This window comes from Cydia pomonella, chromosome 3 (genome assembly GCF_033807575.1).
Source record: "Cydia pomonella isolate Wapato2018A chromosome 3, ilCydPomo1, whole genome shotgun sequence".
In the NCBI taxonomy this organism is placed as follows: domain Eukaryota; kingdom Metazoa; phylum Arthropoda; class Insecta; order Lepidoptera; family Tortricidae; genus Cydia; species Cydia pomonella.
Window position 1 is genome coordinate 4,593,939 of NC_084705.1, and position 26,515 is coordinate 4,620,453.

General features: G+C 35.5%; 1 protein-coding gene across 1 annotated transcript; it reads right to left on the reverse strand.

Moving 5' to 3' along the window:
- Nucleotides 1-17,464: 17,464 nt before the first annotated feature.
- On the reverse strand, nucleotides 17,465-20,548 carry LOC133516613 (piggyBac transposable element-derived protein 4-like). The gene is made up of 2 exons (XM_061849626.1): nucleotides 19,596-20,548; nucleotides 17,465-19,426 (listed from the first exon to the last, which is right to left on the reverse strand). The coding sequence occupies exons 1-2, from the start codon at nucleotides 20,019-20,021 to the stop codon at nucleotides 18,710-18,712; spliced, it is 1,143 nt and encodes a 380-aa protein (XP_061705610.1). The 5' UTR covers nucleotides 20,022-20,548; the 3' UTR covers nucleotides 17,465-18,709.
- Nucleotides 20,549-26,515: the final 5,967 nt, after the last annotated feature.

Here is a 26,515-nt window from a genome sequence, read left to right on the forward strand (position 1 = left end):
TGCTTGTTTGCCACCGACGTAGTATATAAAAAAAATTGGGTACTTGACACATGATTAATATTATAACAACATTTAGCTAAATGCATAGAAAATGAGCCATCTAATATAAAAAATTGGAATTTAAAAAATATATTGAGATTATAAAAAAATACAAGGTTCCAAAGACTCAAAAAAAAAAAATTATTACTTACAAAAACAAAAAAGAAAATGGTACCATTCGTACCTGGAATTTTATGGAAAAATAAATTGTGTGACAAATATACACATAAACGCAATATTTCAGGATCAAAATGGCAATTTCCTTGATCTTCCATACATTTAGGACAGACTAATGTAATGTGACGTCACTTGCGTTTCAATCGTCGAGTACGAGCGTCAGATCAGATTTTAACTCTCATTTCTGTTTGTGTTGCTTGCTGAAATGCCATGTGTTGCTTAAAGGCCATGAGTCCTATATAGACATTTGATCCTCAGGAAAATAAAAATCTATTGACATTATTACATAGCCAATTGTGGTAATTCTTTTTCCATTTTTGATTAATCATGGTAAACATATATAGTTCTGAAATATATACAAAATGACAAAAAAAACGGCAAATTTTGACGTTGATACCGTTGCCTATATTAGAACGTATTGATTTTTTTTAAATAAGCATAGCATAATTTTGATATCTGTTTTTCAGGACCCACATTAGGTATAGTGTATTTCCATGTACAAAATGTGAGTATAGAACACAACCATGACCAAGAAGTTTCCTATTTATGTATGAGCGCTACCAGCCTCTCACTAGTATGAAAAAATTGAAATGTATTTCAATAGATACACAAAAGCTGCCAATTTGTATGGAGTTATCTATTGGTGACACAGAATTAATACGCTGAAACGCTTTGACCCTTCGATTTTGGATAAATTAAATACTCTCACGTGGATTTACGCGCCGAGAGACTATAATCTACGTCTTTGAGAGTATTCAATAAATAAATCATCCGTTATGAATTTTTTTTAATACAAAAATAAATAAATCCAAAACAATTATGAAATTATTTTAACAAGAAAAAAATAAATCTTTTTTATTCCATATTTTTACAATAATAAATATCTAATGGACTCAATTCCTGAAGCCGATATACCGCATGAATTAGGTTGTAGGTGGGCTAAGTCAACTTGACGTAAACACCATTCTGTACAACATAATTGAACGGTTTGTGTGTATGCTTAAGTTTTAAGTTGGTCAGGAATTGTTTCCCAAACATAGTGAAGCGCGCCTTGCAAATGTTTCTCCTAGTACATCGCCAGTACTGCGTCTGCATGTACGTTTTTTCGCAGTAGTACGTGTATCCATTTACTAGCGCTAGTTGCCTGTTAGCGACATTGCGGACGAATTTAACTGAAAATAGCAAAATAATTGAAATTAGTAAAATTTACGCGAAACACTTCATTTCATATAATTTCATTTCGACGCTTGGATAACCTTTACATTTCCAAATTTAATGTATTTTCAAAGAGAATGTGTACTATTCATCTCTATCTCTAAGTATTATATTTTAGTATTGTTGTATAAGATTATTCTTTTAATACTATAATGTAATGTTCAGCCAGGTATAGGCCGTTGCAATTATTAATGTTGCTATTTATTTTTAATAACACTATGTGATGTTACAGTAAACATTATAGGTTTTGGAACTTATAATAACATATCAAATTATAAGTTCAGAAACATGAAGATCGCTAGATCACTGACAAAAATCAGAATCAGAAGTGTTTATTTGCTTAGATACAGTAATGGGATGTTACATAATATTATTTATAAATCTACTGTGTATCTTGCCTGCATGCAAGCGTGCAAATCAAATCAGTCTTAAATCTAATAATAAAAATAAATAATATTTATAACAATGAAGCTTAGTATAAATTAAAAATTAAGATGTCAATTTTGTATAGCTCAAAATATAAGTAAGATTAAGTAACAATACATTCAGTTCTAACCTAGAGGCACAAAAATCAGATTCTTAACCTAAAACTGAACTAACTGCGGTCGAGGTACGCCTTTACGCTATAGTAGCATCGGTCTAGAAGCCAGTTCGTCAGGCGATCATAATCATAAATCTATTGTTTCTTTTTATAAATCTATTTTGTGCAAATGTGCAAATAAATAAATTTAATTATAAAATTGTTAATATTTCCTGTAAATTAGTACTTAATAGTTGATAGTAGGTAGACTATTAACTATGAACTAAAATTGTCTGCAAATAAATATTTTTTCAATATCATCAGAAATTGCAGCTGCACTCTTGTCAATAGGTATTTTATTCTTTGGCCTTTTCATTGACAGCGTGATACGACCCGATTTTAACTTTCTCCTTTACTTGATGCTGTGATAGGTTCCTGTTACAAAGTCAGGTTTAGGATATTGAACAAAATTTATTTCGTTATTACTTAAATTCAGTCATTTTTCGGCTGAGTAGGGCAGCCAAACTCGGCTAATTATTTTTTTCGTATATTTTCTGGTAAACGCCATTATGCACTACATATTTGGAGGCTTGATGCCTATGCAGCAAATGGCAGCTGGTGACTATATCGTGGGTGACGATGAAGCGAGCGTTACAGCAGCTGCCTCTAGTGCACCTCCAGGTGGTCTTGGCGCCCTTCTGCTTGTCCAAGTAGAAGGAGTACCCGTTGACGAGTGCCATTGGCTTGTTTGTTTGTTTGTTGAGGACGTATTGAACTGGAAAAAATCTTCGCATTACAATCGGTATTGTAAAATAACCTCTATATCTAAAATGTACAGAATACACATTCAGCCCGTTTTTCCTTTTTGTTTGACTGACCATAATTAAGGTATTGGGATATAATCATTAAGTTTTTATTTATGATCATATTTTATATAAACTAATATACTCTGCATTTCACCATACTCACACGCACACATGCACGCAAGCAAGCACGCACGCACGCATGCATGCCCGCAAACACACACACACACACACACACACACACACCGGAACCGGGCAGCGCGACAAGTGATAAAGCACCGAATGTAATGTGCATATTTTATTCAAAAGCAACATAAAACACAATTATTTATAAGCATTACTTACATTCTTAACCTTATTAAAAATTATTAATATACTATTTATTTATTTTCAGATTCCTCAGATCCATAGATTGTTACTTACAATACACTTATATATAATACCTTATATTAACAGGTTACATGAAAATACTTATTTCTTAAGTCGTATGATATGAAGGTAGTATACTGGTGGAAAATACCCGAATCCCACCTCTCTGCTATCATTCTCCAGATTATTATAAACAACCGAAAAGCTAAAATTACAATTCAAATTTAGGACTTAGGTATCTATTAACTACTTCTCATGTGCTTTAATTGCTTTGAACTGCATCTCATCATTCCCTTACCTACTGTTAAGAACTACCTATTGTAAGTAACCAAATAATGAATTATATACTATAAAGTACGACATACATACGCGATAGTACTGTGATATATATATGATACTTAGTACCTTTTGTCCCACACCGTTCTTAAATATCTAATTAAACTATGACATACTTTGTTCTTCAGTTCATAATTTTCCTTTGCCCTTTTCTTTCTTTGTAACTTTCTTTTTATTTTCTTTATAATAGATACCGTCAGATACAGTATACGCGGGTGCCTCATGATTATGCTGGAAGTCAGACTTGATCATGACTCCGCAGAGCGACTGGGTGAAGCGGGACTTGCAAGCGTGGCTCCTGCTGCAGCGGCAGTACCAGACCTTCTTGGTGGCGCTCATGCTGTCCACGTAGAAGGTATGCCCGTCGATAAGCGCCAGGGGCTTGTTGGCGGTGTTTACGACGTACTCAACTGTAAATATGAATGTGATATATTTTTTGCAAACCTCAACAGTTTGTTAAATCTATAATCGTTAAATAGGTAAACAAATATTCAATTACTAATACTACAAACGTAAATAATAATTACAGGAGGAGGAATTGGAGGTAAGTTTATTCAACGTCAAATATAAAACAGACAATTCCATACAAGCCTACATAAAATCTACATATACGAAGGCGAGGAGATGAACCCTTCTTCATATCATAAAGAACAGAAAGATGAATGGAAGGAATGAGGTTAAATATAATGTCGAGTTATGATGGTTTTACAAATCACAATTACTTAGTCATACATGTAAAGTAACGCTTTCATGTTAGAATGCATGGAACTGCAATTTTATAGAGACGGTTATGTTTTTGCGATTCTTAAAATTGAAACGAATAAAGTAGTTAATAATAGCATTTTATTTCCAAAAATTACGTCCCACTAAAAACATTTTAATTTAAAATGTTACCAAGACGAAACCATAAGGCTCCCGCGAAAAATTATCAAATCTTCTAAGTTCGTTACAAGGCAAGAGTTTGTGAATTTAACAAATTCTACACCTTCGTCAAAATGTGTGGCTTGGCCGTTTCGCTATTATCATCGTCACGTGGAAATTTATTCACTATTCATTATTATTATTATACACAGGGATCGGAACCGGTTTTTTGCAAAAACATCGAAATAACCATATATTTCGGTTTATTTTATACTCTAAATGTAGGACTCAGTTGTGTTTTCAGATAACGACTTCGTATTATTAGATTGCCTAATTAGAAATGAAGTAATTAACAAAGAACGAAAAAATACCGTTTTCGTTCCCATACAAAAAATACCGGTTTCCGATCCCTGATTATACAATAGTTCTTGTAGCAACAAAACGGCCAATTCTCATAGTGTAATTGTACGGTTTGAGGGCAGGCTAGTTTTGAGTGTTTTGACCACTTCCCCATCAAGGCAGGTTACGTTACGTTCTGGCAAATGCAGCGCCAAACTCTTATCGATTTACTTACAAAATTAACGTATTTTGATAAAGAAACCGTTTCGAATAATATACTTGTATGGTTCATGGGTATGTTGCAGGGTACTTTTGACCACTTCACCATCAAGGGTGGTGGTAAAGCGCGCCTTGCATACGTTGTGGCGAATGCAACGCCAGGCCCTCGTGGAAGCGCTCACAGAGTCTACGGAGAAGGCATAATCGGCGACGAGTGCAAGCATCTTATTGGATATGCTCCGAACGTATTGGATTTCAACTGAAAAGTAGAATTTATCTTAGAAACGATTTTATTTATTAATAAAGTCAGCATCAAAATTAGCGGATCAAATAACGTTTCATAAGTATCTACCATTCTGTAACAGCTTAACAAAAAGTGATGTCTTTCATATAGAACAACTAAGACTGTAAAAGATATACTTTTGAGCGCGAATTTTAGAAATTTATCTATATTTGGAAAAGTTATGCGGAATATCAGATACTTTTGGCTCGTTGTTTCATCCGCTACTTTGAATGCTGACTGTACATAGAGAAAAATATCTCTTTTTGATAAGTTGTTTGTGAATGTTATACTTTTTACATTTAGTCTGATCTGCTCCTTTTGATCTTGACCGTACTACCCTGGTAATACTAGTAGATTACTAAATACTAGTAGATACATGAACTATATGACTGATGTTGTCATGTAGTGGTGATTGATTATACTCACGTTTTTTCAAAATATTATTTTGGCATAATAGGACATAATATGGCAAAAGTAAAATAGTTTATTCTTGCAATTCAAATAGAGTAAACCAAATAAAAAATTAAAAGTAATTTATTGTCGCATAAAAATTACAGCTACGAACAAATAAAAAAAAAACACACAAGCATAATAGGGACAATAGAGTGTAAATCCAATAAGGTCGTTGACTGTATTATGCAAAAAAAATGCATCGTGGGGCTAGCACTTAAATTTTAGTGCTATTAAAATTACCTGACGTCATAGTCGCTAATCGTTTTGACTGTTCGAAAAAAGAACTTGATTTGTCTTAAACAGTCAACCACCCTATAAGCATTAATTACATCATATTAGTAATAAGTATACAACTCTTAAGAACTCAGTTTTTGCCGCGAGTCTGGTGACTGTCAGCCCGTACCCATCTCTTTGCTTATATAAAAGATAATATTAACTGCTAACTATGTGGGGAATATATCCCTTTATAGATTTAACCGATCATGCATAATATAATACCTGCTACCAATGTATGTAAATTGAGCACTTAACTTCCTATTATTTGTACGTAAAAATGTCTACATAATAGCGGAAAAAGAATTAAAAAGCGTAGTATTTCTACTTGAAATAACACAAGTGATCTTATCGTGTTCAATATAAACACTTAAAAGCAGTTACAATATTTTCATTAAAATAATTTTATTGGTGTCCTCGTGGTACAGAAAATAATAACAAAATACTACCTTCTATAAATAGCTTAAAAACTAGCATACGTGGTAAAGATACAATCTTAAGTAGGTACCTAACAATCAGGGATGTCACGAATGTCGCATTCTTCACATTCGCGAATGCGAATCCAAATGTCCAGGATGCGAATGTCCAAATGCGAATGCAAATACGAACATCTATTGTTATTATCATTCCTAATTAGAAATAATCTGTTAATACATACCATTACCTTAGAACGGTTATAAAGGGTTGAAAAATGCTGTTTACGGTTCAAAATATATTACTTGAAAACAGTTTGCGTGCACTGTCCGTACGCGAGTCAACGAGACGAGACAAGATGCGCATTCGCAAAACATTCGCTTAATTTGATGTGAATGCGAATGTTTAAAATGATGCAAATATTCGTATATACGAATGCGAATATTTGTGACATCCCTACTAACAACATCCTAACGCAAAAAGTTGAGTTATTTTTATTTTGCACAGCTAAACTGTGGAATGAACTATCGCCCGCAGCATTTCAAGACCGACATGACCATCAAACCTTCAAGAAAAGAGCGTAACAACATTCTTCCTACACTTTATAATAAATTCCATCCTTAATAACATACAAGCATCTCTCATGCGTATGCTCCAGGTTAGCCTGGATAAATTCCCCGTTGTGAGTGGTGAATTTTGCTTTGCACTTTGTTCCTCTAGTACAGACCCAGCTCTTTTTTGCGGCGGTCTCACTGCTCCAATAGCATGCGAAAGTATAACCGTTGACCACAGCCATCAGTTTGTTGGTTCTGCTCCGAACGTACTGGACTGAAACATGTAGAATAATTAGTAATTCGCTCACAGAACAAGTAAAGGGTGCTACAAATATATTCAGACTTTAAACATATAGATAGATAGATAAAAACTTTATTCGTTTCCACAACATACATGGCAAAAAGAAGAACATGTAGCTAAGAATTATTCTTAAAAACTAATTTACAATTAAACCATATCAGTTGGTTACGCATATACTTAAATAAAAAGGATAATATTTTATTTATTATATACTCTTTGAAGTCGGTTTACTCTTTTTGTAAAAAAATGTTTTACTAAACAAGTTAGATGATAAATAGTTTCCACAGCACACATATTGCTTCATTTTAACTCTTGGAGGATTTTTAAACTCTGTCGAGACACGCGGAATATTAGGCGATTTCACTAGTCTTTTTTAATTTATATTTGTATTGTTTAGTGTATTTAATCCCAAAAAGATAACCAACTAGGGCATATGTAACCAATAAAACCAATAATAAAGTAAGAGTATTTAATATTTTATTACAGTACTCTAAATATATCTAGGTACGGTTATTTTATAGGTACTTCATATTGTGCTTGCTTATACTGAACTATACTATAGATGCGTGAAGGAAGTATATACACTTACTTCACGTATAATCCACGAGCATATCAAACACAACACAAGCTTAAATCTTAATTAAAACTCCATCCCGTATGAAATACTTTAACTCAGCGTGACAATGTTTTAAATTGCCTATGAACAATCTCCCACTTTTGATGGTAAATCTGGCCTTGCATGGCGTCCCTCTGGTGCAGCGCCAGACCTGTGAGCGGGACGCATTTGTTGCCAGATAGAAAGAATAGCTGTTGACGAGTGCTATCAATCGGCCTGCACTGTTCTTAACATATTGTACTGAAAAACAAAAATCCCAGATATTAACTACCTCCTGTGAGAGCGGAATAAATAATTTTTTAGTCACACTAGCTCGAAAAAGATCTTATTTCATTCAGGTGTGTTGAAGGACAAAGGCCTATTTTGTTCCCGCGGGTGTTATGGATTGTGAAAAAAAAGCTATAACTTCCTAGGGAGATAAAGCTTTTTTTTTATTATGTCACTTATTCATACAAACCAAGTAGCATAAATGAGTTTTACTTTTAAAATACTGACGATTATAAATTTAATATTTTTTATTTTTTAAGTCGTGAATAATTAGGTTAAGGTAGCTTTGTCGGGAAATGTGGTTACATTTCCCGAAAAAGCTTCCTTAAACTAACACAAAGTGCTAATTCAAATGTCAATTAATGAGCACCTTAATTAATCAAAATCTTAATTATCAACATTCGTGAAAAAGTATGACCGCTATTTCTCCTTCACCGCGAGGTCCTCGCATTATAGGGTATCTAATGCAGCTTGTAACTATCGTTAGTGTCTGAGAGATTCTCACCTAGGAGTCCTTGAAAATAAAACAAAACATATTCATTTCACAGTACACATTTAATTGTTCAAAGTTTTACGTATAAACCGTTACGTATAACAAACTTGGCAGGTAAATGAAAATGGTCTTCCAAAACTCGATATATTACCCTATCCTTGGTTGTGTAGATTTTCGCCTTGCAGTGCCGAGTACTGCAGCGCCAAAAAATGTTAGCTTCTCTTATTTTTTGCACAAAAAAGGTAAAGCCATTATATACCAACATCTCACTGCCCCGAGAGTTTCGTCCCCAAATTACTGAAAAAATAAATTAAGAAAAGGTCAATGTAGATCTTTTCACCATGGCTTAGAATGTATTAATCAATATATTAAACAAAAATCAAAATTGAATTGGTTTTTCTAACATACGTACAGTAGTTACAGCCTTTTTCATTTACAGCTTTGTAATACAGTAACAATTTAGGTACAGTCAAGTGTAAAAATATAGGTGTACACATCTTACTCAAAAATATGTACCATAGCATCTTATTCCAGTGTAATAAGAGCGTAGTACCATATTTATGAGACGATTCTCTCGATACATATTTTTGCCGCTGACTGTACGTTCTACCTACGGTACAGTCTATATATGAAAGTTGAACACTTGTTTTATCAATACAAACTACCTCAGGCCTGCGTACACCTGACACGTGTGCCTACGCATATATCCGGTGCGCGTGCACGTGCGCGTTGCAATATACGGATCCTTATGAGGGACGGCACATCGCTTGCGTGATAAGTGCGTGCACGGCTCCAACATTTTAGCGCACACGTATGTCTACACGTCTACTTTAAGTCGGAAGTCGGAAAGTCGAAAATAAATGATCTTTGAAGAATTTTATTTCTAGTTGAAACATACATACATTTTTCTAAGTATTCGATATCCATGCCCGTTTTTAGGAATAATTTGGAGAACTAATGTACTTACATGTTTTAAATAGTTTTAGACCACATTTATAAATAAGTAATCAGTTTACACAATACACAGATTACACATAATCATTATTTCCATAAAACATTGACTACATTACAACTTAACTAATACTCCGTTTCGTATAACGAATTTTGCCGGTGGGTGGGAATGGGTTTCCACGACGTGATATATCTCTCTCTCCTTGGACGCCATGACTCTCGCTTTGCATTTAGGGCCAGTGCAGTACAAAAAGTTTGTATTACCTCTACTGTTACCCTTGTGCATGTAAAATGTGTAGCCATTGTACACTAACAGTTCATTTCCACGTGGATTAACAACCCAGGCAACTGAAAAAAAAAATTAGTTTGGTTAGGAAAGTTCCTTATCATAGTTTATGCATGTAATTTTTGGAAGTTTTTAGTTAAGCACATTAAGTTATTTAGAAATGTAGCATTTAAGTAATAAAATACGATAAAACATATTTTATATATATATTTTTTAAATTAAACCCAACCAAAAGACACTCGAAGGAACTTTGATTTTATTGATTTATAAATACGTTTACACGACATGTTTACATTACAGTAATCCAATACGTTATAAAATTAATACTACACATATTAAGGAACAATTACTATAACATTACATTGCACATACGAATAACAAACGTTAGGGCCTAGCATCCATCACCTCACAAAATCTCAAGCAGTCATAATGAACCATTATTCGACGCAATATATATAAGTACCTATGCCTCAAATTCCGCGAAATTTACTTAAAAATATTATTTTTTATAATACACTCCGTTACGTAGAAAGAATTTCGCCGGTTGATGATCATGGGTTCTTACCACGCGGAGTATTTCTCTATCTTTGGAAGTCCAAATCCTCACTTTGCAGCCCTGGCCAGTGCAGTACCAATAGTCAGTAGTGTGTGTACTGTTACCCTTGTTCAAGGAAAATGTATAACCGTTGTAGATTAATTGTTCTTTCCCTCGTATGTTACGAACACAAAAAACTGAAATATTAAAGAATTTTATTATTATATAATTGATAGATATAATATAATGAATGATATTAACAAATAAAGATATTAATAAATGACACAAGACCCAGCACCAAGAGTTATTCTCTGAATAATATATACAATAAAATATTTCTTTTTAGGGTTCCGTAGCCAAATGGCAAAAAACGGAACCCTTATAGATTCGTCATGTCCGTCTGTCTGTCCGATTATGTCACAGCCACTTTTTTCCGAAACTATAAGAGCTATACCGTTCAAACTTGGTAAGTATATGTATTCTATGAACCGCATTAAGATTTTTACACAAAAATAGAAAAAAAAAACAATAAATTTTGGGGGCTTCCCATACTTAGAACTGAAACTCAAAAAATTTTTTTTTTCATCAAACCCATACGTGTGGGGTATCTATGGATAGGTCTTTAAAAATGATATTTAGGTTTCTAATATCATTTTTTTCTAAACTTAATAGTTTGCACGAGAGACACTTCCAAAGTGAAAAAATGTGTGTCCCCCCCCCCCCCCTGTAACTTCTAAAATAACAGAATGAAAAATCTAAAAAAAATATATGATATACATTACCAAACTTCCACCGAAAATTGGTTTGAACGAGATCTAGTAAGTAGTTTTTTTTTAATACGTCATAAATGGTACGGAACCCTTCATGGGCGAGTCCGACTTTATTAACGTCTATACGTCTACGTAACTATTATACGTCATAAATGGGCGGTTTTTTATTTTTCATTAAATTACAAACGAAACAACATAAAAACATAATCCAAAGAAAAAATTTGTCACATTTTTTATAGAAAAGTGTGTAATTTTTTATAAGATCTCATAAAGTAACATTTTTTACTTTATAAGATCCATGACAAATGAAGTACTCAAAGAAGTATAAAAACCGGCCAAGAGCATGTCGGGCCACGCTCAGTGTAGGGTTCCGTAGTTACTCTCCCGTCATAATAAGCTAAACTAGAGCTTAAAGTATAGTAAATTGTTAACCAAGGTATGTAACGGTACCTTTCACCCGAGTTAAACAAATAGGCAAATTTGCATAATCAGTACCTAATTAAAGTAAGTATTTTTACTATGAAGGGAAAACTTTTTGCGATAACTCAAAAACAGTTAAACTGATCATGTCCGCTATAGTTTTCATTTAATGTATTTCTTAAGCTCTACTTCCACGATTTTTTTCATATTTTTTGGACCTATGGTTCAAAAGTTAGAGGGGGGGGGGACACATTTTTTTTATCTCCGAATATATTCACTTTATCAAAAAATGTTTGTTGAAGACCCCTATTAGTTTTGAAATACCTTTCCAACGATACCCCACACTGTAGGGTTGAAGCGAAAAAAAAAATTCACCCCCAATTAACGTGTAGAGGAGGTACCCTAAAAAAAAAAGATTTTATTGTACGACTTTGTCGGCTTTATTGATTTATATATCCATGCCAAATTTCAGCTCTCTAGCACTAACGACCACGGAGCAAAGCCTCGGACAGACAGACAGACGGACAATGCGAAACTATAAGGGTTCCTAGTTGACTACGGAACCCTAAAAATGAACCACAACACGTATATGTATACCTATACTACGTCAGTGGCGAACAAGCATACGGCCTGCCCGATAGTAAGCAGTCTCCGTAGCCTATGGAGGCCTGCAACTCCAGAGGTGTTTCATGCGCGTTACCAGCCTAACACTCCGCACCCTCGTTGAGCACTGGCAACCTTAATCACCGTCAGGAACATAACACTGTGAGTAAAGGTCTAGTGTTATTTGGCTGCGGTTTTCTGTAAGGCCCCAATTTTGGGCCCAGTTGGGCACTACTCTGGATCTTGACATCCGCTGCGCTGTGCCCTACCATAAACAGCGAGAAGACATTCACAGTGCCCATACCTATCTTTTGAACGCATTGGACGTAATATTTTAAGGACATACCCAGGTACAAACCGTAAATCATTGTTTATCTTAGGTAGGAAAAGGGTCAGCACCACGCTTGCGCAAGCGTTCATAGGCCGTAGCCTCCACTTCCCATTGAGTGGGAATACGAAAAATTGAGAAAGGATTGAGCAGATTTCCAGATTCCTTATTTACGTGCTGCTGTAGAAATGTCCATCCTTAAACTACGAAATGGTTTATTTTAACTAAATAATACAATTGAAATTCGTATCAAAATACTTTATTCCACTGGTCTAAACCAACTGCGATAAAAAAAATTTATTTAACTTAAATACATACAATTACCTAATTATTTACTAGTTTATATCGATTGTTGTACAATCTTAAGCACCTTTATTGTTTATGTACGTTTATGAAATATAATTAAAGTTAATAATCTAATAAAATGAGAGACTAATAAAAATCCTTGACAGCAGTCTCATACTGTATTAAGTACACCATGGTCATTCGAATATTTTTAAATATAATTAAGCCGTTGAGAAGCGTTTAGAACTATATAGTTAGATGATTTCTTTATATCACTCTAGGCCAATTCAAACGAACATTTTGTTATATTGATATTGGTCATTCATGTGTATGTGCATTTCCTCGTGCTTATTGGAACTTTGTTCGAATTGACCTCCAGTACGACATGCACCTACTTACATATCGGCTAATTACTACCTATGTGCTACGTATACGTAGCAAAGAACTGTAGACCTTACGCTTTCATACGACTGTACTGTACTGTCGTACCTAAGCAGTGGCTAGATTTTTATATACTTTCCATCTTTTATAATAAACTTTGGCGGTGGATGGTTATGGTCCACCGCCACCCTGTAAATTTTCTTATCCTTGGTTGAGCCGATCTTCGCTTTGCAGGCGCGGTTGGTACAGCACCACGAAATTGTCGTTTTGTAGGTCTTATTGACATAAAACGCGTAGTTATCGCAGATCAGTATTTCGTTGCCGCGATTGTTACACACCCAGAAAACTAAAAAAAACAACATAAATGCTATTTATTACCAAACTCAAAATAAAAATAAAAAAACAACGGTTTGCACTCCGGGAGTGCCGGCAGAAGTGAAAACTTGAATATTAAAGTTGTGCATTTTGATATTTTGGAGAAATTGAGTAGCAGTTTTATAAAAAGAGATATTTCTCTATTATACCTACGTAAATAAATTTGAGTGTGGAAGAGATTTTGAAATGCGAATTTTAGTGTTAAGTTATATATAACATATACAGAGTAATTCATGAGACATGAGCAGGACTACAGCCTACACAATCAGTAAATGTTAATGAATCGTTCACCATCATATTAAGTAAAACAATCACCTACCATAAACAGCGAGATGACATTTACAGTGCCCATACCTCTCTTTTGAACGCATTGGTCGTAATAATTTAAGGTCATACCCAGGTCCAAACCGTAAATCATTGTTTATCTTAGGTAGGAAAAGGGTCAGTACCACGCTTGCGCAAGCGTCCATAGTCCGTAATACGAAAAATTGAGAAAGGATTGAGCAGATTTCCAGATTCCTTATTTACGTGCTGCTGTAGAAATGTCCATCCTCAAACTACGAAATGGTTTATTTTAACTAAATGATACAATTGAAATGCGTATTAAAATACTTTATTCCGCTGTTATAAACCAACTGCGATCAAATATATATATGTAACTTTAATACATAACCTAATTATTTACAAGTTAATAAGTCGATTGTTGTACAATCTTAAGCACCTTTATTGTTTATGTACGTTTATAAAATATAATTAAAGTTAATAATCTAATAAAATGAGAGACTAACAAAAATCCTTGACACCAGTCTCATACTGTATTAAGTACACCATGGTCATTCGAATATTTTTAAATATAATTAAGCCGTTGAGAAGCGTTTAGAACTATATAGTTAGATGATTTCTTTATATCACTCTAGGCCAATTCAAACGAACATTTTGTTATATTGATATTGGTCATTCACGTGTATGTGCATTTCCTCGTGCTTATTGGAACGTTGTTCGAATTGGCCTCCAGTACGACATGCACCTACTTACATATCGGCTAATTACTACCTATGTGCTACGTATACGTAGCAAAGAACTGTAGACCTTACGCTTTCATACGACTGTACTGTACTGTCGTACCTAAGCAGTGGCTAGATTTTTATATACTTTCCATCTTTTATAATAAACTTTGGCGGTGGATGGTTATGGTCCACCGCCACCCTGTAAATTTTCTTATCCTTGGTTGAGCCGATCTTCGCTTTGCAGGCGCGGTTGGTACAGCACCACGAAATTGTCGTTTTGAAGGTCTTATTGACATAAAACGCGTAGTTATCGCAGATCAGTATTTCGTTGCCGCGATTGTTACACACCCAGAAAACTAAAAAAAACAACATAAATGCTATTTATTACCAAACTCAAAATTAAAAAAAAAAAACAACGGGTTGCACTCCGGGAGTGCCGGCAGAAGTGAAAACTTGAATATTAACGTTGTGCATTTTTGATATTTTGGAGAAATTGAGTAGCAGTTTTATAAAAAGAGATAATTCTCTATTATACCTACGTAAATAAATTTGAGTGTGGAAGATATTTTGAAATGCGAATTTTAGTGTTAAGTTATATATAACATATACAGAGTAATTCATGAGACATGAGCAGGACTACAGCCTACACAATCAGTAAATGTTAATGAATCGTTCACCATCATATTAAGTAAAACAATCCACGCTTCTTTTCTGTTATTTAACTTTTTGGTAAGGAACAATTTGAGTATCTACAATCATGGACACCCAACAACACAAAGATACAATACATCACAATTAACAAAGATTAAACCTCTTTAACCGTTATGACAGCACTTTGATTATGAAGAAAATAAAATGTCACACTTGAATGAGATTCGATTTTTCAGTATTACGATTCAAAAGTAACCAGGCTTCGATGACATTCAATTTGCACGTCGCCATGATGTCACGTGACCATCTTACGAATTTTCAATCCGACGGTCACGTGACACCTGACGCCCTGACGTGAGTTTAACATTTTTTCCCCATCACGAAAAGTGCACAGCGCCGCTAAAGAATAGAATAGAATAGTTTATTGCATATCACATTACAAGCATGGATGGAATGGAACATATAGGTATACATGTGGGTGTGTGTGATGTGAAAGAAGTTTTCACTTCAAAAAAACACAGGACAAATTACAAATCTTAAGGGTAGTTTTTTTCATCGGTCACATCTTAGTTTAAGTATTATTTTATTTATTACGTGAGAATAAAAGTCAGACTAATCAAAGAACTATATATATATACCCATGCCCATGACGCACAAACGTTTTCATAAGACTAGTCTGAAGAAGTGGCTAGATTTTTTATAATAAACTTGGGTCGGTGGGTGATTAGTGGTGGAAGAAACCGAAACATTCAAGAGTTTATTAAAGCTGCTACCTCCTGTGGCCCTATATCAACTTGGACTATACAAGCAGTACTAAGGTTGAAATTTATCTAAATATGATGACGTTACCAGGCCCCAAGGGGTTAACTAAACGTTAATTTTTAAAATACAGGAAAAACAAAGTAAAAAGGTATTTTTAAAACTTTATAGTCTTATATAAAGCCCGTTACGTATTACAAACGGATGCGGTAAATGGTCATGGTCATTGCTTATTCTTATAATCTGCCTATCTGCGGTGATCATTCTTACGGTGCATCCCCTCTTAGTGCAACACCAGTGCGTTCGTTCACCCCTGCTGCTAGGTCTATGGATGTAGAAGGCGTATCCGTTGCATATCAGTACCTCGAAGCCGCGATTGTTCCTGGCGAAGATAACTGAAAGCAGGGTAAATATTATTATAATGCTTAGGAAGAGATTCACCATAAATTTTCGAAAGCCAAGAGGGATTTATTATGGTGTCAGGAAATGTAAGTATGAGTGCTAATATCATATTTAAAAATCTGAAAAATAAAACAGCTTCTCAAGGTAAATAGGGCCATTCCCATCTGTCCCCGTCCCTGACGTCTATACATTTTTCTAATGTAAGTTACTTTATAATCAGTGTTGGGTATTTAAGAATAAAATCATGATTGGAATAAGAATTTGTAAGAATAAAATCACGTTGATTTTATTCCCGTCAAAATTATTTCAAATAATTCCGCCTGGAATAATTCTTCGGTGAAGAATTGAATGGAAATAATATTCTATGAATAAGAATTGTAACGTGAGATTTTTTTTTTATACAGACGATGAAGCTGGTATTTAAGTATGTCATGTATGAAAGTAGGTAGGTATAGTTTGGATGAACTATGGACGGACGCACATTTTTAGTAAAACCCAGAATCGGGTTGTATGGAGCCGCCGCTACTTACTAAAATACATTTGTTCAAGTTATGACGACTGGATATATTTTCATGTTTCTAAATTAACTTCGGTGCTTTTAGTGTCCTTGTTGCTACCGAACTTTTATTACTGAGTTATTTAAAATTTCTTCATATTATTAAATGGCCGCAGCCAGCCGCAGGTGTTCAGTAAAAACCATAAAACATCAAAGTGTTTGCCAAGACACATCGAATGAGCCGAAACACGGTGTCTTTACTTTGTTTACTTTAGGAGTTCCTTTGGCCACCAGACAGCCAGAACTCCATCATCAGACCAGCTTCATAGCACCATAATATTGCACAGTTAAACCACCAAGTCTACCAGATACTCAAGTATACGAAATTTGAGCCAAATCAAACGTCAGGAAGACTATTAAATTGACTCGCAAGATTGACCTAACGATAACATCAAACTTTATTCTAATTCTAAATAACATATTATTCCACTAAAACTTTATTTAGAATAACTCCATTTCTGGAATAATTATTCCCTCTTTTATTCTTCATTTAAAATATACCATTGTGTTGGAATAAAAATTAAATTTCTGTTTTTATTCTTATTCTTATTCGAATTGATTTTTGCCCAACACTGTATATAATATCTGTCTCAGGGAGTTTATAAAACGATTAATAAAATGATAATGAAACATGATTAAGCGTTTTTTTTTGTTTTATTCATTAACTTATTACCTATATTAAATCTTATCATATTTTAAAACTTATAATAAAATTAGACCATGCAATACACTAGAGCTAGAGCCTTTCAAAGTAATGGCCTAAGAGCGGCAAATTTGAATTACAAGCAAAAAGTTGAATAATTTTCCTACGAGTACACACTTTTAAAATTACTAAAGTCAATCGGGATAAATGTTACCATGGGGTTATTGCGTCTATTAACGTAACAACATAGAAGGCGTTCTTACCCTACATATTGGAGAAGTAACGAACAGACGTGATTATCCAATACTTGCATTTAGGTTAAACTATGTAGTTAACTTATTATTTATTTCGGTGGGTTGATTATATAAATATGTCCAAATGTGTCCATTTCAATCTAAATACCACATTGTCAGTTACAGTTTCCGAGATATTGCAAACTTTAGAACACTATGAAAAATTTATGAAAATTTGTTTGGATCTAAATCAATATCTAGACGTAAAAGTAATTAAAGAACATTAAAAATAAGAAAACAAAATCAATATCGAGTAAAACTATTACGTCCAAAGTTCCTAAAACCCGAATATAAATATGAAATATCTTCTCAAAGTACATTTACCTCTATATTAAACAATTAAGGTTTTGTTTCGATTTAGGATTTTTCAGTTATAATTCGAAATATAAGTAGGTAAACACTTTATTATCTATCATTAAAAAACCTTACAAGTATTTTAATCCACAGTCTTTGATTTTAAGATTTCGGAAAAAGGTAGTTTCCAATTTCGAAGCGATTCGCGATGAATCTTTCATACGTACAGCTGCCGAGTTAGCACCGCGTCACCTGTCATCACGAGGTTGTTACCACGGGTAAGAGTTTTATTCTCATTTGTTAGCAGTTATAATAGTTAGAAATTTATTCGATGAGGTTTATATTCTTGTGAAGAAGTCTAAAACATGTGTATACGCAGATTGCTTTGTTGCAACCAACACAATAAGAAATGGTCCGTTTGTGGCACACTGCGCACATACGCCTCGTTCGGGTCTTGCCATTAGGCAACCACGGGTGGGTTTCTGGGTAATGGTTATAAGCGTCAAATTCGTTTGTGGTGGGGACGGGATATAATTTAATGGCTTGTCTACTCGTACGGCTGAGCAACTGCAGAATGAGTTCCATGCGGAATTGCCTATGAGCAAGTGTGTTATTGTTGCGAGAGTATTTATGAATAATTACGCGTTTAAAGCGGATACATTAATAAGGCGGAGGAATAATTTTTTGTACCAAACTTGGGTCCGGTCTCGCTCGATTGGGTATGCAGAAAGCTTTTTATCTTTTTTATCTAGCACACCCATCATGGTATTGTAGTCCCGGATTAGTAAAGGTTTCCGTTCTCCATCTTCACCTGTAGTGATGAAATTTCCATGGTAGGTCGATATTGTTGCTACGCGGTTCTGACCTCTCCAAACTATAAGATCAACATCACCACTGGTGACTCCAGCTACTTGCCCCGCAACCATCTGGTGTTTCTTTAAGTTTGTCAACTCTAGTGGTACAAAAGGCCGGTTGGTACGAAGAGTACCAACGCAGTCTACGCCTTTTTGTTTCAATTGGCGGGCCAAAAGTGGTGAGTTGTAAAAACTATCCATCCATAGAGTGTGTCCCTTATTCTCCAACCCTTGTATTAAACGTAAAATAAGGGCTGGTATAGCTGCTGTTAAAGGATCCTGGTTGGATGGTTGATATCCCGTTTTTTTGGTACGTACATCGAAACGCCATAGGAAGCCCGTCTGACAATCGCATATTTCATAGCTTTTTACACCTACCATGGCTGTTTTGTTAAGTTTAGACTGTTGAATATGAAGGAGCGACTCATCCAATGCTATGTTTTGTCCCATTTTGTACATGTCTTGAAATTTTTTATTCAAATGGGAAATAATACCTAGGCGCTATCTTATATATTTTAGCATCAGCGGTTCCTAGGTTATGCGTACTCATGTCGTTGTTGTCGTTGAAGCGCAGGCACGTTGAAAGTAACTCAAACCGTCTCAGCGGCATGTGTACACGAAACCCGGGAGTTAAAAAGATGTCGCTGTTTTGGTTCTAATAGTCTCGTGCCCTGGATTTGACCACCACACCCATTGCTAATAGTATTCCGAAATAGACATATAACTCATCAGGGGTGGTATCTTTCCATTCGCAAATACGACTTGATGGTAAGAGACAATTTTCATGGATCATTTTTTCAGCCACCTCCTGAGCATATTTGTTTGTTTCAAGAGCAATTTTTTCCATAATATCTTTATCCCAAATGTATACAAATACGTTATATGGGTCACTGAAGGTAATTGTAGGTCCACACTCACTCTCATCAAATATTTCCCTTCTTACCGCATGAGGAAGTGGTTGTTTTGGAAACGGCTTCCAACCAAACTCGTATAATGGATCCGACATCCATGCAGGTTGTTCTGATTGGGGATGGCTGGATGTGGCTGATGTTTCTTTGCTTAGCGACATCACTTGGTCGTCTTCTGGTGTGTCCATCAAAATTCGCTCCCTCCTAGTAATGCTTGGTTGGCCGGACAACAGATCCTCGTCATCACTACTGGCATCCGAGTCTGACTCTTAAAAAAAAATACAGGGTATACAATTTAGATATCATCATATTAGAACGATTCCACATAACTCAGGTAAAATAAAACATTTAAAAAATCTGTGACTTTATTATCTGGCCGCCAAGACGAGGAAAGCGAAGCGCAAGGGCACCACCTACCTTTTCTCGAAGCGCTTCACCGTTTTTTGAACCTACATAACTTGGGTTTGGATTATACCATATAAACAAAATTTTCGGGATATAATGTCAGTAGTGGTCTTATTAAGCATACAATATTTCAATAGCATAGCTCTCATACTTCGATTTTATGCATATCTAAAAACCCCGATTTCGTCACTGACCCTCTCACTCACTGATGATCATCAAAACCTTTAGGGTACTTCCTGATGTCCTAGGAAGCTGAAATTTGGTATGTAGGATAATATTAGTGCACAAATAACAAAAAAAATTGTTGAAATTTGGCATGTAGAGAGTTTTTGTTATGGCGAAGGATATGGAATAGTTTTCAATCCCAAAATAACCCCGTAAGGGAGAAAAGGGGGTGAAAAAGGTTAACGACGACGGAAGGGGGGGGGGAGGCGGTAGATGTTTATATAGGCTACATTTTACAATCTGATGAAGAGGCATAATATAATAAAATTAAACCCATCTAAAACATTTTCATGTAAAAAAGATATCACATTTCTTGTAGAGCCAAGCTTCTAACTCTACAAGCCCTAACTTCACAAACTCTACTCCTTAGTCAAAATATGTGGCTTGGCCGTTTCGTTAGTATAAGAAGTATTGTATAATAAAAAATAATGAATAGTGAATAAATTTTTCACCTTACGCCCAGGTGACGGTACCGAAATAGCTAAGCCATATATTTTGATTAAGGAGTAGAGTTTGTGAAGTTAGGGCTTGTAGAGTTAGAAGCTTGGTTCTACAAGAGATCTGATATCTTTTTATGAAAATGTTTTTGATGGGATTAATTTTATGCCTTTGTATTATGCCTCTTTATCAGTTTGTAAAATGTAACCGAGACCATAAGGCTCGCACTGTCAAAAAGATATCACTGTTGATGATAATCAATGAAAGATTTTTATGTATTTTGCCTGTACTTATAAATAAAATATTTTATCATCACTAAGGGTCTGTTTCACAATGTCCAAGTAAAGTATTGGATAGCTAATTAGCAAAACTTAACACTTTATCTGCCAGTTAAACTTGCTTGAAGATTGTGAAACGCCAACGATGACTTTATTCGTCAGATAAGTGGCAAGTAGCTTACGCAGGACTTAACTTGGATATTGTGAAACAGGCCCTAAGAAAAATAACCGTTATATATACATACCGCCTTCCCGAACGTGTGCAATGTTAGTAAACTGCATAATAACCTTTTTATTCTTACCCTCTAAATAGAAGTGGCTCATAGTATATTTATAAATAAATAAATAAAATAAAAATAAATTGCATTTATTTCAGACAAACATGGTCCATATTTTGTTAGTACATCTTAAGAATTAAAAAGCTATACTAAGGTTAACTTAAAAAATAAAAATAAACTTTAATAACTATCTTCGGTACTAAAGATAAATGCAGAGAAGACCAGTGCCTTATCAGGCCACTGTCCCATCTGTCAGCCACGACGGTCAGGAGACTGTGGCGGCTGTCGCGCACCCTGCGTCGCGTGGAATCCGTCCACATGTGCATCCGCGAACATGCCCGACGCACTGCAGTACCGAGGCAGCCGCAACAGTATCCTGAACGCGTCATTATATTGTTCGCGCATGGCCCTTTAAAAGCCCTTTGCGTGTACCGAGTCCACAGGCTGCAGGTGTACAGCGATACAGCGGTGCAGTTAGGGCATATGACACACTTCTCAATAAGCAATCTCAAACCATCTCTCATTTATGAACCGGGGTGAAAGCGATTCATTTCGACTCTAAGGAGTTATACTTGATTACAGGATTTGGTGTATTGTATTCAATCTATTATTTAACTTTTGATTCAATAAAAATCGACTCTTTTACGTAAATGGTTCAATTAAAATACCCTCAAGAAGAATTTTTAACTCGATTAAAACTCTCACTTCTTTCGAGCGCCTGCCATTCGTTGGTTAACAAGCTACTATTCCCGATCAGTGAAAAATAATGGTTATCATGTCTTAGTCAATATAATAAAACAGATGAACAGTAGTGTAAAGATTTTATTGCGATGTTTTACTCTATTTACATCTTCGGGCAACACCGGCTTCAGACACGTCGGAAGACAGGAGCCCAAGCGATATCTTACCGTACAAATCGTTCTGCCATTTTTTGCAGGGGGAAACGTGCACACAGTCGCACTTCTCACTAACTACATACAAAATCCAATCTGTAATGACGACACAAATACATAAAAGATGACACGCGTCAAAGACAAATCTTGCAGAGGGGAAATAGTACGAATGCCGTCTCCCTTCCCGGCGTTGCTCGAAGATTTACATACATACAAAATTAATCATACTTATGATAGGCTCCGAAGCAACCTAGACACAATCCCGGGAAACCTACACAGTCAGCGCAGCCGATCGAAACTTGAACACGTCTCTTTGAATTTTTGTAACATTGCCGACATCTTTTTCTAGTTGGTTTGCCGTTCCGTTTTGGTAAACGCGTAGGCAAATGGATATGGTTCAAATGAGGTCGAATATGCGCTGTAAAGAAGATGACAATATTATAAAATGTTCATTCGCACAAAGGTTACATTCAGGTGATCGCAATAGCATTAAGATGACGACCGTATGCCAACTGCAGCTGCATGACGCTATTTGTCATTAATTCCGATAAAATGAGTGACAGAATTACCGTCCCTATCTCGGCAGTAATGCAGCGGCGAATGTCACTCATTTTATCAAGGAAATTTGATGGAGACAGCGGCTGCAACCACCACGTAGCAACAGTAATGCAACTGCAGTTAACATCTTAACTTTACTGTTGTAAGAGTACTATTGCAGTGAAAACGCGGGTGATGCCACTGTCTATCTCCATGACAAAATAAGAGACGTAGTGAACGATCTAATCAGGACAGCATTGTGGAAACAACAGCAAGGCAATTTATAAGTTTAGTAGTGACAGCACCAGTGTATATGCAGCATTAGTTATCCAAATGTAACCAAGATAAACTAATCGTATTACGGAGACAAAGAATCTGGAGAGAGGCCTTTTACTTATGTTAACTCAAGGACTTTAATTGATTGTATTTATTTGTAAATTTTATTTACAATGAAAAAAAAAAGAAATTTATTCTGTAACAAGCATAATTAAAAAAAATACAGGTTGGTGCCCCTTTTTAAGTACTTATACAATAGAACTAGGTACCTTCATCTTTTAATAATATCAGAAAATTATTTGTAGTGAATTTAAAGACACGTTGTACATTTTATACTTTAATATAAACACCATTTCGTACAGCAAAGCTCGGTGGTGGATGGCTGTGCTCGACGTTGATACGTACGATCTCCTGTTGTTTCGTGGCACTGATTCGGGACCTGCAGCGGGGGGTTTTGCAACGCCAGGCGTTCAGCATGCCTTTGCTGCTATGTATGTCCAGGTAGAAGGAATAGCCGTTGTAGACAAGAATTCCCTTTCCTCGCGTATTGTGAAGCCACTGAGCTGCGGGATGGCAGATTATTAATTAAAAAAGTGACAGTGGTTTAGGTGACTTAAGACCGCCGATATATCAATCAGTTAACACCACAATTAAGCATTCGCAATAATAAAACAACAGGAAAGGTTTTTTAAATTATATCATTAAGTTTTTGCACAGTTATCTCTTAATTTAGCAATGGATCACAGCACAAGAGCATATTACCTTTGTTTGACCATCGTTTGTATTTATTTTTTTGAAGCAATCATTTGCATTATTAAGCTCTGAAAAGGATTGAATTGGCAACGTCTCTAGTTTTTTTTTAATTGAAAGGTTAAGTCAAAATACCAATGTTTTAATATATTCTCCTTCGAGCAACACCGGCTTCCGACACGTCGTAAGGGAGGAGCCTAAGTGATATCTTACCGTACAAATCTTTCTGCCATTTTTTGCGGGGGGAAACGTGCACACAGTCGCACTTCTCACTCACTACATACAAAATCCAATCTGTAATGACGACACAAATACATAGAAAATGACACACGTCAAAGACAAATCTTGCACACCTCGATCTCTTTTTGTGTACGAACGAGTCACAACATGCACCGCCATAGGCACAGTTGAGCCAATGCTTTGGCAGAGGGGAAATAGTATGAATGCCGTCTCCCTTCCCTGTGTTGCTCGAAGATATTATCATAATATTTGAATTTATTATATAATAATCATATCATAAATCATTTATTTCGTGGTAAAACTTAGATTTCATACAGAAGTATATAAGTACGGGTACCTAATGTTAGAAGGGTAATTAAAGTCAAGTTTACCCTGTATATTCAACTTTAATTTAAGCCCGAAAATTTAATCAACTTTGATTTTTATTCAGCACTTACCCGTATACATCTAGGTCTACCCAACACTGGGAAGGTAATATCAGAAGTGATGATGTAACATCTAACATTACCCAGTCAGTATTGGGTGTCAAATGTGTATGAGTAAACGCCGAATACAGATTAATGTTGTTTCAATTTAATAACAAAACTTCCGTGTGACACAGACATTAAATATGTTAAAACGGGTCACTCACGTATTTTAAGTCTAAAACGCCGTAAACGAGGGTGGTTTCTCGCTTCCCTTGTCACCACTGGTGCCCGCGCCGAGTCATAGGCCGCGGAGGGCTGCGGCCCGCAGTCTGCGCCGGTCCGTCAAGGTCAAGCTTCTGACGAAACTCCTCGGTACGGAGCGAGCGTCGAGCGTTTTCGACTTGAAATACTTTAGTGATCCGTTTTAACATATTTAATATGTTGTTTAAATTTTCGAACTTTACCCTAAAGGCTTGGGTAATACTAGGTATTCCCAGGTAAACTTAGGTTTACTTAAGCTTCTAGTACTTATTTCCCATAAGATTTAAGCGAGTTGTGAACGAAAATGAGAAACATAGTCATACTTGCGTAACCCAAATATGAACCGAATGAAAATATTTTGAATTCGCTCAAGTTTATTAAGTTGCTCCTCTGTTAGGTCAAGATATGAAAAGTCAGCATAATTTTTTAACTTAACTATACTTCGTTGAAAATATTTTGGTAGAAAACAATCTTTGGTTCTGGAAAACTGTACATATTATATTTTTATAAAAATACCATCCCGAACTATAAACTTCTGTGGTACATGTTGATGTTCTTCGGAAACCCGAATAATCTGCCTTTCTTTGGTGGCGCTGATTCTCGATTTGCAACTGGGGATTCGGCAACGCCACATATTCCTGGTTCCTTTGCTGTTGTGCGAATCCAGGTAAAACGAATAGCCGTTGTAGATAAGGATTTCCTTATTTCGTGTATTTATAAGCCATTGAACTGGAAAATAAAGGACAGTAAGTACCTGAAGAGAAGCTCCGCATTAGGTGTTCCCAAGCATACGCGTGACAATCACTTATCTCCGTCGCACTTCTTTAATGGAGACAGAGATCTGTGCCCCTAGTGTAAATTTAGTCGATAGCGAAACGTGACGTACGCGTTTGCGTTAAGTCTCATTTTGTATGGGTTTTTGAACAGCGCGCCAAGCGGGACGTTTTGGAAAGTCAAAAATCTCATACAAAATGACAACGCAAACGCGTACGTAACGTTTCGCTGTCGAAAATATTTACACTAGGGGTACTGGTATTCACTTGCATCTTTGAACGCGTACTTGGCTTAAGAGAAACTAAACGTATTAATTACTAGCAAAGAAATTTGATGACTAAGGTGTGTTTCTACAGTTATTTTAATGTACACTAATGATTTGCTATATCGAAAATTTAAGAGTAAGAAAAAAATAACAAACATTTTATTTTTTTAATAGATAGTGTTGCACAAAGACGTCGCCATAGAAGCCTTCTTGTCGCAATATTGGTTTAGTTTTAAGATGATGAAGGATGCACTAGTAATGTTCGTCAATTTTGATTTTTATTTTCTTTTAATTATAAATACATACTGGATAATTTTACACAACTAGACCCACAGTCAGCTTAACACGTTCACTGCGGGACAAATCTTAAAGAACTTTCACCTGGTGCGGTTGAGATCGAATCAGCCCAAACCTAAGCTCTTTTTCAGTGCGGGTGAGGCCTAATCGACCTCGAATTTCAGTAGGTATTTAAATCCTTCATACTCGTACTTTACCTATTCTCGGAATAGGTGATTTTTCTTATGTGCTCTACATTCAACAGTAAATGTTTAAAATACCCTTAGCTTCGCCTTTGGTGCTGATCTTTGGTTAAAGAAGAAATACCTAAAGAATCTTTAAGGTCTTTTAGGTCTCAAAACGCACTAAATTTTGTCTA

Bases quoted from the DNA above. Each gene is read 5' to 3' on its own strand.
- LOC133516613 (XM_061849626.1), bottom strand. From the start codon at position 20,021: ATGGACACACCAGAAGACGACCAAGTGATGTCGCTAAGCAAAGAAACA. The intron at 19,427-19,595 runs GCACGAGACTAT...TATATAAGATAG, and splicing joins GTGTGGTGGTCAAATCCAGG to CGCCTAGGTATTATTTCCCA.